The sequence below is a fragment of the Mobula birostris genome, chromosome 8 (genome assembly GCF_030028105.1).
Source record: "Mobula birostris isolate sMobBir1 chromosome 8, sMobBir1.hap1, whole genome shotgun sequence".
Classification (NCBI taxonomy): Eukaryota; Metazoa; Chordata; class Chondrichthyes; order Myliobatiformes; family Myliobatidae; genus Mobula; species Mobula birostris.
In genome coordinates, this window is record NC_092377.1 from 138,443,811 (window position 1) to 138,458,157 (window position 14,347).

Here is a 14,347-nt window from a genome sequence, read left to right on the forward strand (position 1 = left end):
TCCCCTCATATTTCCCTTAAACTTTCCATCTTTCACCCTTATGACCTCTGGTTGCAGTCCCACCCAACCTCAATGGAAAAAGTCTGCTTGCATTTACCCCGTCTATACCCCTCATAATTTTGCCTAATTCTATCAAATCTCCTCCCAATCTTCCATGTTCCAAGGAATAAAGATCTAACCTTTTCAATCTTTCCATATAACTCAGGTCCTCCAGACACAGTGGCATCCTTGTACATTTTCTCTGTACTCTTTCAACCTTATTTACATCTTTCCCGTAGGTGACCAAAGCCACACACAATATTCCAAACTAGGCCTCACCAATGTCTTATACAACTTCAACAGAACATCCCACCTTCTGCACCCAATACTTTGATTTATGAAGGCCAATGTGCCAAAAGCTTTCTTTATGGCTCATCACCTGTGATGCCACTTTCAATGAATTACGGACCTGTATTCCCAGATCCTGTGTTGTTCCACACTCCTCAGTGCCCTACCATTCACAGCGCAAGACCTACCGAAGTGCAACACCTTGCACTTGTCTACATTAAATTCCATCTGCCATTTTTCAGTCCATTTTTCTAGCTGGTGCAGATCCTGCTGTAAGCTATTGTAGGTTTTTTCACTGTCCTCTGCACACCCAATCTTGGTATCATCCACAAACGTGATGATCTAGTTAACCACATTATCACCCAGTTCATTGATATAGATGACAAACAATTTTTTAAAGTTTGTTTCCTTAATTGCTACAGGCCACATGATAGCAAGTGACAAAAGGTTACAATAAGATTATCTTGCAGCCGAGTTGGACTAGCTTAGATAGACACCTCAGTCAGTACGGATGAGTGAGCCAGAGGATCCTGTCTCTGCGCTGCACAACTCCAATTTGTGTTGGAATAGGCAGAAAACTAATTTTCACACAAAGGAACTAACAAATTTCACAGAATATACTAGATTTTTGTAACAAAGTTACTGGAATGTGAGGCAATTCCAGTCAATAGGTGTATGCATATTATATATACAATCACATTTCTATTAACCAATCAATAAGGATTATGTATAGGCAATCCAAAAATCATGGCTCAAAAGCCTCATTACCCTCATCTTTCATCCTCACCTGACAGATGTTGTCTTTTTTTGATGATCCTGTACCACGCCTGGATACACATGAATCCATTGATGTTTCATCTGAGACGTCAGCGTCAGGAGGAACTATTGGGCTGTCCGCTCTCTTCTCCAAACCAACCTTCAATGTATATACCGAGTGGTTAAAAACCTCACCTAGTCAATACAATACTCGGAAATAGAATGCAGAGTGACCAAAATTGGGGAGGAGAGGACAAATGCTCTAGACCACTAACTATTTATCCCTGCTGGAATCCATTTAGATAAGGACAGGGCAATCCTTGGATGACATGCCAAGTAACTGACACATATTTGAATCCAACCAATGATTAATGGGTGGTGGAATTGTCTATGGGAATGATTAGCTTCCATTCAACTGCACCCCATAAGGAAATGAGAGGAAAGTGTACATTGATTGCAGAAGTATCCAGTCAATATCCCTGGATTCTCAAACAGGAACAGGATTTTCCTAAGATTGAAAGCATAGGTGACTATTTAAATCACTCAGTATCACCAGAAAGAAGCCTGATATTATGGTTATGGTAAGCATGGATTCATAAAGGACATCAGTATAGATTCAACACGCGCGTACGTACACACACACACACACACACACACACACACACACACACACACACACACACTGAACTAGCTTGTTGGGCCTAGTCCTGTTCACTAGCCTTCCCGCTATGACTCCTGAGACTCGGAAAACAGGCTTCATTGTTATAATGGAAGATGATCCACACCACAACCTCCCCTCACCCTTTTACTCACTGTCAATTTCTAATTCTGCATTCAAACCCCAATATTATATTTGGGCAAATTAACAGAATCAGATCCAGTCAGTACTCCTGCCATGTCGAACCACTGGCTAAATAGAAGTCATTTTCAATATTTCCCTATGTGGGAAATTTAACTACAGTCCACCTTCTGATCTCAACTATCTTTTTCCTTTTAAAATCAAGTTGCTGCCCAGACAAATAGAGGTCCTCGGAACAAGGGTCTGAGAAACACTGGGACAGCAAGAACCTCAATGGAGAGAGTGCCACAGGTCATTCCACTCTGTTGGTATTGACCTCAGTTTATAAGACCATTGCAGACAACAGGGAACCGTTCAGCTGGTGCCAGTTTAGCATGCCATGAGACCCTACAAGGTGGAATCAACATTTTATACATTCATGCTGACATTTCCTTGTCAAGCATGTTTCCGTTTGCAAATTACTCTCAATCAGATAAAATGCTTGCCACAAGGTGGAGTTAAAGCTGATATTTTCAGGAGTGGATGGAGAAGAAAGTTAGTCACTTGCGTTACTGTAACCAATTAATGAACATAATCTACCTGTTCTTAAACTCGCCCGTGCCAGTTTAGCCTCCCAATGTACTCTACAAGGTTAACTGCTGAACATGCTAGATGGAAGTTCACTTCCCAATCAGCAACTACTACACATCAGAGCAGCATGGTAGAGTATAGTTAGCTGAACACTACTACATCGCAAGGGTTCAATTCAGCCATTGAATGTAGGGAGTTTATAGGACCTCATCATGACCGTGTGGGTTTTCTCCCACATCTTAAATTTGTACAGGTGACAGGCAAATTGGTCACATGGGTGTAATTGGGCAGTGTGAGCTTATTGGGCTGGGAGGGCCTGCTCCCGTGCTGTATCTCTAAGTATAAAAAAACCTCATCCACAGTAAGGGATTGTGAATTAAACAGTGAAAATTCTGTAAACCATAACAGGGAATTCAATGTGAAATTAAGTTTAGAAAGAAAAATTAGGAAATAAATGGGTTAAGAGTGAAAAAAGGCAAAAGATGTTCAAAAAAAAACAGGAATTAATACCAGTTAAACCCCAAAGGGATGAGAATCCACAAAAATAATCAGCAATATTTCCAACTCTATGACAGCATTTAAACACACACACAAAAGCACAATTTAAAGGGTAATTAGAGTTAAAAATCGCTTTTGTGGGTTTGAATTTGTATACAGAGCAAAACAACAAAATGTCATTTTCACCTTGCCAATTGTATAGTGACACAATCGACTGTAACTTCTCAACTTACATATCTACTTGGGCATGAAATTGTTGTGGCAAGTGATTGCATACAAGAGTAAATTTAATCAATATTTTGTTGGTAAATTTTTTAGTCAAATATTCAACTTTCCAACTTCAGAATGAAAACATCATCTTTTCAAGGGAACTGATATACACTATCATTTTGATTTTCTTTGTGCCTATTATGTATGATCAGTGCTCAATTATAACTCACAAGGGAATTATTTTTGTCAGACAATGCTTCCCCCACTTATTCACTAAACAAGTTTTGGGTTTGCTGGTTCCAATCCTAAAACCCATGAACCATTCTCTCATATCCGACTGTCAGCACCTCATCTATAATACACATATTTACTTGATTAACACACACACGCACCCACCCCAGAAAACAAAAGACACTGTCACAACATTGTTGCATCTTGCCATGCTCCATAACCAAACATTAGCCTAGGTTGAATCAGATTATGGTTCAGCTGAAACCATACTACTTGTGGTAGTGAACCAAGTGGAGTTGGAAAAGCATAACAATGAAGGTCTCCTTTTTTAAAAAATATTTTTCATGAAATGCCAGTTGATGGGTTTAATCTGAACATACGTCTTGGTATTTTATCCACTGCTGTAGCCTTTGTTGACTTCATGGAAGGGTTGGGGGTAGGTGGAACAGTGTCTTTTGCGTTGCATTTATCCAACTGATCAATAATCTTGGTCAAGGGTAAATTGCATTTAGAAAATGGCCAAGAACCAAGCAAAACAACCTGGAGATAAGGGAGGTACTTAAGTCATGCTATCTTCATAGGCAATCAATCTTAATAATTAAACATTAAAAGCCTGTTGACCCCCAGGCTCTTTGTCACAATGTACTCAAACTCTCTCAAAATAACTGCACTGAGGCTCCATAAAATGCACAACAAACCACTAGAATCAACTCTCATGGTGAATACAACTGCAGTGTGCAAATGCAGCCTTCAATATCACCTTGACACCAAATACTGAGCATCTCTAACAAATAGCCCTACACCCAAGGTTTCCTTAAACCAGTAAAATCAACTGGTGGCACGTTAAATTCAAACCACCCAACAACTCCCTGTGATATGTACTGCAAATAACATTGGAAAGCTGGATGCAATTTTAGAAGCTACTGCCACGTTTCCACTGGAGTATTATATGCAGTTCTGGTCAGCACTGTAGGAAATATGTCATTTCACAGGAGGGGTTCAGAGGGGATTCACCAGGATGCTGCTCAGATTGGAACATTTCATTTCATTTACAAAGAGGGACTGGATAGCTGGGTTTGTCATTCCTGGAAAACCTGAGGCCACGTGATGAGCCGATAGATGTCTAGAAAATTATGAGCGGGCTAAATTGAGTAGACAGTTAAAACCTTTTACCACTGGCATCTAAGACATGAGAGCACAAGTTGAAAGCAAATGGTAGGAAGTTTAGAGGGCATCTGAGGAGCCCGTAAACATTTACGTAAGTACTGTATTTGAATTGCCAAGACACAGCAGGTAACAAACTCAACTTAGGGTAAAACGGAATTAGTGTATATAGGTACAATGGGACAAGACCAGGTGTAGGACCAGTTGTGTACAACTCTGGATTCTGTTTCAAGCTCACCGTGAAGCAATCAGAACACCCAGACATTATGCAACTCAGATTAATGTTTTTATTACTGCATATAAGCCTCCTAAAAAATGCTGGGAGGATGATGACTCATTCCTACCTGGCTAACCCTCATTCCCTAAACAGACTACCAAATACCTTGTCACAGTAATGCAGATGGAAAATTTGCCGACACTCAGTTCTGAAGACCTGGGTTCAATCTATATGGAGATAACCTATTCTCCAAGTTCTCGTGGATTCCCTGGGCGCTCTGGTTTCTTCCTACATACCAAAGTGTTTTGCTTAGTAAGTTCAAAGTTCATTTATGTATACAGTATACAACCTTGAGATTCGTCTTCTTGCAGACAACCACAAAACAAAGAAACACAATAGAAACCCCCCCCCCCCCACAAAGACCAAACACCCAATATGTGGGACGAAAAGGACAAATTGTGTGAACAATAAAAAGTAAACAAATAACACAGAGAACATTAACTGCAGAGGTCCCAAAAGCGAGCCAACAGGTATGGAGCCACTGAGGTGAGTGGAGCCGGTCCAGGAGCCCAGTGGCAGCAGGGCAACAACTGCTCCCAAACCTGGCGGCAAGGGATTCAAGACTCCTGCACTTCCCGCCTGATGACAGCAGCGAGAAGAAAGGGAGACCAGTCAAATGATGCTGAACACCTGTCCATTTTCTGCTCTCGTCCTCAACAATTTCAAGCTTGCTTGATATTTTAATTGCCTTGGAGTAATGGAGCCAACCAAAGGTTCGTGCTCTGACACAAGGAATCTATGCAGCCACTCCAAGCGATGGCCACTGAAGATTCTGCTCTCATCCACACTGAATCCCCCAAGGAGATCACAAAGATCGCTCAGTCAGCTCAAAAATTACAGGCTACAATTCGATCGCAGTTCAGAAGAAGCGGAGTAGCTAGTTGTTTAGTGAGCTGCCAGCAACATGTCACCAGTGGTCACTAGCACCATCTTGCTCTTGAAGGTTAATTAGTCACTACAAGTTGTTCATGTAGGTAGAGTGATAGAATCTTGGGAGGGGTGACAAAATGCAAGGAAAATTTTTTTTTAATGTAATTAATATATGATTCATATAAATGGGTGGTTGATTGTTAAAGTAGAGGGTGAGCTGAAGTTTCCATATTGTGTCTTTCTATGACAAATCACACTTCATTAAACAATAACTTGAACATTGCCCCTATTCCTCTTCAATTCACATCCCTACCTCACTTAGTGGTCCTCTGGAATCAGAATCATTAATCTCTCTGTACCCTGGACTTGCCATCTCCATGTCCGTGGAAGCCCGACTACGCTTTTTGAGTGGCTTACAGGAATCAGAAAGCTCACTGGCACCTAAGGGCAAGAAAAAAAAAGACCATAAGACATTGTAGGCCATTCAGCCCCTCGGGTCTGCTCCTCATTCCATCCCTCTCAACCCCATGCTCTTGCTTTCTCCCTGTAACCTTTGATGCCCTTAGTAATTAAGAATCTATCAACCACCACTTTAAATATACCCACAGGTATCAGTGGCAATGAATTCCACAGATTCACTGCCCTCTGGTAAAGAAATCCTTCCTCATCTCTATTCTAAAGGGACATCCCTCTATTCTGAGGCTGTGCCCTCTGGTCCCAGACTTCCCCACTGTATGAAATATCCTCTTGACATCCACTCAATTAAGGCCTTTCAATAGGTTTTAATGAGATCCATCCACGCCCCCCCCCCCCCCCAGTTCTTCTCAGCTCCAGAGTGTACAGGCACAGAGTCATTAAGTACTCCTCAATGCCATGTGGCAGCTGGTTACCGTTTTGTTTTGCATTTATTTCAACAAAACTGTAACTAAAAGTAGAATAAATCCAGTCAGATCCACAGTTGGAAGTTGCATTCTAAACTACAATACAATCATTTAGCTTCAAACATTTTCACTGTAGAATGTGAGATCATCAGTGCTTTACCTGGCAGAGCTGAACTTAATATTGTTCCATGTGCATGGGGTACCGACGAACCTCTCTGTGAACATATAGTCTCTGCTGTTGCTGGAATGGTTTCCATCTGTCAATCAGAACACAAGCAAATAGTGAATCCATAGATGTCCAACATTATCTTTATATGACAATCAATACCTTGTACATATAATGATATTGTATACCAGGCACTTTTCATTGAAAGCTTTTGAAAGTACTTTTAATTTGCATTGCTCTTGACACTACAGTTAAGAGTACCAGCTAATGTGAGTGATAAGGGAGGGGAACGTCGACTCAGACCATGAGAGGCCTGCGTCAGGCATGTGAGTGATAAAGTACTAGCTTTACACTAAAAACTGAAAATCTTAATGAAGTTTACAATTTTCTGTAATAATGTCTCCTTTTAACTATAATTTCATGTCCAAAATAAGGTTTTACTAGATCAAAAATTCAAATATTGACATATTTCACAATAACAGGGTACACTGATTCACTGAATTAGTTTTTAATTTCCTGTGAAGTCTTGAATTTCCTGACCTCACCCAAAAAGCAAGATGAAGGCAATATTTTTGTTCAAATTGGTGACTCAGATTCAAATCTGCAATGACAAAGCTGTGGAGTTTTTCTTTACAATTAACAAACAGATCATCTTGGTCAGCAAAACTGAAAATAAATGAACTTTTAAAAATAAAGCTGGAACAGGGTGACAGTCATTTTCCAATTAAAAGCTCTCAAGCACACAATTATTTCACTGGTTTGTAGTCTCGACATCAATATTAGTCCAGTATTTTCATTAAAAGAAAAAGTCAAAGCAGATGATGAACCCACAAACATGGGAGATAAAAGACCGTGCTAATGACTTATACAGTGCTAAAAGTTTTAATGTCAAAGAGCATCAGAGAAGGAAGAGATTACAAGTCAGAGTTATTTTTTCCTCCATATTGATTTTAAAAAATGCATTACTAGGGTTTAAGGTGAGGGGGAAAGATTTAAAAAAGGATCTGAGGAGCAACTTATTCCCACATGACTGTGTGGCTAGGCGCAACTCAAACGCAGTTATAAATTCGCCAATGACATTACTGTTTGCAGAATCTCAAGATTCATACAGGATCAAGAAAGATTGGCTGGCTGACTAATATCACAACAACAATAACAACCTTGCACTCAACATCAGCAAGACCAAGGAATGGATTGTGGACTTCATTGAGGGGTGTGCAGTGGAAAGGGGAGCACCTTCAAAATCCTGGGCATCAACATCTGAATGGATTTAACCTGGGCCCAACATATTGATGCAACAATGGTGAAGGCAGACAAGCAGCTATTCTCCATTAGGAGCTTGAGAAGATTTTGTATGTCACTAATGACCAACGAATTTCGACAGAGGTACAGAGGAGAGCATTGAAACTGGCTACAACACCGCTTGGTATGGAAGCTCCAATGTAAAGGATTGAAAAAGGCTGCAGAAGGTTCTAGACTCAGCCAGCTCCATCACGGGCACAACCCCCTCCACCGTCAAGAGGATCTTCAAACAGCAGTGCCTCAAGAAGGGTGCGTCCACCTTTAAGGACACCTACCATCTGGCTCTCTCCTCAGTTCTACCTTAAGACCCACAGTCAACATTTTAGGGACAGCTTCTTCCCCTCTGTCATCAAATTTCTGAACAATCTACGAACACTACCTTATTATTCCTCTTTTGCACTACTTAATTTTTAATTGTAATTTACAGTATTTCCTATGACTTGTACTGTACTGCTGCTACAAAACAACAAAATTCGCTACTCTTGTCAGTGATAATAAAACTGATCTGATTTTGAGCACATGGGATACTGGGTATATGGAACAAGTTGCCAGAGGAAATGAGAGAGGTGGGTGCAATTACAGCATTTAGACAAACACAAGGGTAGGAAAGGTTCCAGAAACAGAACCAATCAGGTTTATTATCAAGAAGTTTGTTATTTTGCGACATAACAAAATTTTAACAGGATAGAGCAAAACGGGCAAATGGGACTGGCTCGGCTAGACAAATTGATCAGCACAAATGAGTTGGGCTAAAGCGCCTGTTTCTGTGCTGGATAACTGACTCCAAAATATTTGGAAGGGATTGGAGGATCCATGAGATTCTAAGCCAGAGAACACAGATTTAAAGGGGAAAACACAGCCAAGTTTTTCCTTCCGGTTCAGCAAGCTGACAGATTATTTAACAAATTTGTTTACATAAGAATGAAATTCAAAATAGCTCATGAAAAAAAAAATTTAATTGGAGAACTGAGATTACAGGATCAAAATGATGAGTTGGGCTGTTCAGGTAGCACTTTGGTCATTGTGGAGACCTGGAATTCTCCAATCAATGACACGGTCGAATCTGATCAAGATGGTAACCAATAGACCCTGAAGAGAAAACTTCAACCTGAAATATCAACCATTTCCTTTTCCACACATCTGCCTGACAACCCGAGTATGTTTACATGCTGTTTTCGTTACCGATAAGCTTTTTGCTTATTACAGGTATTGAGGACTTTAAATGAAGACAGAAACAATTAGCCATGATCTAACTAAATGGTGGAAAAAGCTTGTGGGGCTAAATGAATGTTCAGCTTCTCACTGATGCAAATGTATCTCCACTTAAATAACCAGCACTATCACATACCTGCTCTTTTCGCATTTTCTTTTTTGGTATAGCCTCAACCGATTTCTCAGATTCAGAGCGGCTTCTAACTGACCTTCTTTGTGGTTTCCTTTCTGAAAGACATCAAGGAGAATTTTAAATGAAGGCAAAAGAAATGTGGACATCATTACTAAAAGTTGAAAATAAACAAGTATAAAAAATTAAAAGCCTTGAATGAATTGATAAAAATCAGCTGAATTTGAGATACTTAACTGTCAAGATAAAAGTTAAGCTACACTCCTTAAATTGGAACAATTCTCCTGATTTTTTGCCGCAGTTAACTAATTGCACACTCCCCCATGCACACAACAAACTAAGGAGCTTGGGAACATAATGTTATGTTACTACACTAGCAATGCAAAACCACAACCCAGATGATCACCACAAGAGTTGGGAAACTTAACTTATATTGAGTATTAAAAAAAGTCAAGTCAAAATTAAAAGCTACCATCGGTAAAAGCGACCATAAAACAACTTCCTGTAGTAAACTGAGTGATTATACTAAGGTCCTGCAGGAAAGAAATTCTACCCTCCTTACTGTATCTTCTAACCCACTGACATTTTTAAATGCCATCACTTACATTAAAACCATTACAAAAGCGGGATGGTATGAGAACCTTGGGTCCATGCATTGGATATTCAGGTTAAACAACACTTAAATAGTTTGTCATAGGTCCATGACACATCTAGGATTATCTCCAACACGGTCACAATAGAAAATAACTTGCTTCTTTTTAATGTCAACAATCTCCATCATTCTGCACAATACAATCACTGTACTAAATATGGGGCAACTTCAGAACAGATCTGACAACTTAAAGCTGAGCACCCCTGAGGCAGAGAGTCATCATCAATTGCAGGCCTGCTTTATCACAATCAACATATGCTCACTCTGCTACTGACATAAAGCCAAGGACTGGCCCAATTCAGCTGAAAGTGTATAAGAGCTTGGCACAATCATGACTTTAATTCATAATCACCCATGCTTGCTGGCCTACACTGTTCCACAATTTACAATTTTGAAATTCTTATTCTCATTTTCACTCCTACCATAGTTTGACATAGCTCTCCAATTTTTTTAAAATACAACTTCCTCTAGCAGTCTAACTTTCATATTACCATTCTTCTATTCTGACTTAAGCATTTCCAGTTTTAAAATCACTACTTACAGTAGCCATGGCTTCAGTTACAAAGACCCTAAAGTCCAGAATTTGTTCCCTAAATCTCTTTATTCTTTCTATTTCTTCAATATGCTCCTTCAAATCCACCTATTTGACCAAGTCTGCCCTATAATTTCATTACATGGCTAAAAGTCTAATACTATTTGAAGATCTTATCATTGCAATAAATGTACTACATACATTTATTGGATAAAGTTGGAAAGATACTACAAAAGTAGGTCAGAGACCATGCTTTCTGTAGCAAATAACTCACCTCCTCGCCTTTCACCATCTAAAAGATTAAGTCACAAATGTATTGCAATATTGTCAAGTGAATCTGTCCAGCTCCAAAATCTATCAAGGATCTTAACAGCATCCAATATAAACTAGCTCACTTGAATGGAAAACAACATGGTCAAGCATCATTGTTGCGTTGCAGCTGCAGTGATATTTGCAGGATTCTTCAGCAATAACTTTCAAAGCCATGAGCACTACCACATAAAGGACAAAGGAAGCAGGCACACAGCAATGACACTTGCTGTAATTTCCCTTTGGACACAATCCCAACTTCAAAACGTTCCACCGTTCCTTGATCATGGGTAGGTTAAAACGATGGAAATGCCTCCCTAACACAGCTGCAGAAGAAAATTCACCACACACCTCGTGCTACAGGTGATTAGGGATGGGCAAACAATCCTATTCCTAGAGAAAAAAAACACCCATTTCCTGTGAATGATTACAACTCATGTCCAACAAGTAAACTAAATGATCACGACATTCAGCAGAGAACAAAGCTTTTTTCCACCTCTCACTCACTGCTCATAAAAAAGCAGGAATGGGATTGGCTTGGCTCAGTTCCAAACAGTTACGCCAAGTTCTGGCTTGGATTATCATCTTGGCTTCATTTCATAATCTTCAAATTGCCTGGTTAAAACTGGAGATCAGTAATGTGACGATATACAATATGTCATGCTCTATTATTGGTTCATACAAATAACTCAAAGTACAAGCTAATTAAACCAGCAGTGTCATGGAGACTTGCTGGAGTGACTCCACGCTTCCTCCTCAATGCAAACATACAAACCCTGCATGCAAAGGCAAAGCTGTGGCCAGATGCAGCAACTACATTTTATAAGAGTATCATTTATTGGTTGGTTCTGTATTTATGGTTATGATTTTATAGTAGTTAAATATCAACTCTCCCTAGTAGGAATAAAAGCAAATACTCAGCTGGTCAAGCAGCATCTAATAAAGAGAGCCAAGTAGAGATAGTTGTCTCAAGTCAGTGACCTTTCATTAGAACACAAACATCAGGAATCAATATATTGTATATGCCAGATTATAAAATATGAAAACAGAGAGACTATAGTGAACCAAATGGTTTCTACCCTGTAATTCCCATCGTCAAAGCTGACTTTTTTTTAAATTCCAGATTTATTAACTTTTAGATATATTCAATTTAAATTCCTCCCCAGCTTGTTAGTATATGAGTTATACATATGAATAGTTACTGTAGGCCTCGGGAAACAAGTCAATGATGTAATTATTACGGTACTATACCTCCCAAATACTTCCTGTGCACTGCAGGAATACCAAGCAGAAATGGTGCAAGATTTAGGAGAGGGAACAACAATGAACTTCTACCTGATGAAGCAGGGTGTGCCTCGCCACGTGTACACGAGTGCAGAGACTCCACTTCCCGTTTCTCACTCCGAAGGCTTAATGGTGTAATCAGAACTTCATCCACTTCTTTTGGTGACAGCTCTCTCTTAATACTCGCTCCCTTCTGGAAATAAAATGATTTCATTACCTACATACATCAAGACCCTCAACGAGAAGTCTTCCTTCCACAAGGCAACCCATGGAAATCAAAATATCAGACTGAGAAATAAAGAAACAATTTTTCTTTAATATCAAGATTGTGATGAAAATGTAGATTTTTAACTTGCATGTTCAGACTGGGAATATACATCATTCCTTTAATCACTCAGATCCACAAGCTTCACAACATTAATTTATTTTAAAAATAAGATCAAATAAAGAAAAATAATTTATTTTATTGATAGACATAAGAAACACTGCAAATGCTGGAAATTTGGAGCAACACACCAAAAATGCTGGAGAAACTCAGCTGGTTAAGCAGCATCGATGGAGGGAAATGAATAATCAAAGTTTCAAACCAGGATCCTTCATCAGGATTATCGTGATGAAGTGTCTTGGGCCAAAACATCAACTAGTTCTTTCTGTAATTGCTGCCTTACCTGCTGAGTTCCTCCAGCAATTTTTGTAAGATACTTTATTAGTAAAGTAAATAAAACTCTATAACCAAAAATATATTTATAACTCTTCTGCATCTTGTAAGTAAAATATATGAAACTCAGCATAGCACAACCATTACAGGGGCATGGTTTTGGCCAAATTGTATTAGGAATGGCACTGACACCAAATGCTGTAAAACTTACTCAACAAATTCAAAACTCTGACATTTTTTGCCATCTTTGAAATTTTGATTTTACATGCTTCAGCTTTCTCAAACATTCAAATGACCTCATTCCATAACTGCCAAGTGTTTTCCTGTAGCCCTTCCATGTCACCTACTGATTTTGGTCTTCTAGGAATAGGATGGATTTGCCCATTATTTTAAACTCATCCGCTGTAATCAGCCAAATAGACAGTTGTCCTTACTCAACATGGCATAATCATCACTGAAAGTATGCCAAGAGACAACATTTGCCTTTTGGAAGAAATACCCATGTTATATGCATTCCAGAGAAATTACAAGACCTTTGTGGAAAGAAAATGCCAAATGAAATATCTCAAATGATCACTGCAGCTTTTAAACTGGAGAAATGGGGAAATCAAGCACAAATGAGATGGTTTCCTTTTTTCTAAACTTACATGGAAAACAAACCAAAATTGTGCACATATCACATCACCCTATACTATTATAATGTATACACAATACACAAAGATGCAGTAACAGATACATGATCAGCACTCCAGGACATGGTCGGTACACAGTAGAATAACGTGCCTACACATACCATCAACATTTAACATTCTGCCACCAGCATAGCCAAGCTCAGATTACAATTTGAGACAAGCATCAATGAAGAAAACTTCATCTCTTGCAAGAATTAACTCACAATAATGCTTTCAATATTGGTTGCTTGCAGCAAACATACAAAAATATTCAACATGGAGCCTTTGTAACATATGGTCCCGTCTTGTCTGTTTGATCCCAGATTCCAGATACCCTGCATGTGCTGACACACGCAGAGCATGGTTCAACATGGTACTTGATTACTTGGCCAATCACTCAAATACATACCCAGACAGGACAAACAGGGTATTTGGCTCAGAAAGAGCTTCAGGAGTGAGTCAATTTCTGTCCTCCAACAAACACACAATATTCTTTCTCAGGAGGAACAGAATAGTGCGCACACAACTATTCAGAAGAGGCATGCCTGGCTTTCTTTAATTTTTCTTCCCCCATTTCTGCTATTGGCATCAAATCCATGGAAATGAAATATACAGTTCAGGTGTGCGGACATTAAATGACAGGAATATGGTGGATTCCAGTTAATTGGGACACATCGGGACCAGTACATTTTAGCCTAATTAAGTAGCTGCCCCAATTAGAAGTTTCATAGAAAAATTAAAAAGGTATAAAAAGACAAACTGTTTAATTGAGTAACAAATTATGGCTTTAAATGAAATACGGAACAAATTAGAACACTACAAATACTATCACAGTACTATAAAACTGT

At 39.2% G+C, this 14,347-nt stretch overlaps 1 protein-coding gene across 7 annotated transcripts in view; it reads right to left on the reverse strand.

Annotated features, from left to right (window-relative positions):
- The window catches only part of nsd3 (nuclear receptor binding SET domain protein 3), a 97,996-nt gene that overhangs the window by 39,743 nt on the left and 43,906 nt on the right, over positions 1-14,347 (reverse strand). For 6 of the 7 annotated variants that reach the window (XM_072266428.1, XM_072266433.1, XM_072266427.1 and 3 more), the window contains 5 exons: positions 12,222-12,363; positions 9,400-9,491; positions 6,744-6,840; positions 6,016-6,143; positions 1,115-1,243 (listed from right to left, as the gene is read on the reverse strand). In XM_072266428.1, the coding sequence (XP_072122529.1) occupies positions 1,115-1,243; positions 6,016-6,143; positions 6,744-6,840; positions 9,400-9,491; positions 12,222-12,363 (588 nt within the window). The remainder of the gene's footprint in view (positions 1-1,114; positions 1,244-6,015; positions 6,144-6,743; positions 6,841-9,399; positions 9,492-12,221; positions 12,364-14,347) is intronic. The other variant, XM_072266432.1, reaches the window with a different exon arrangement.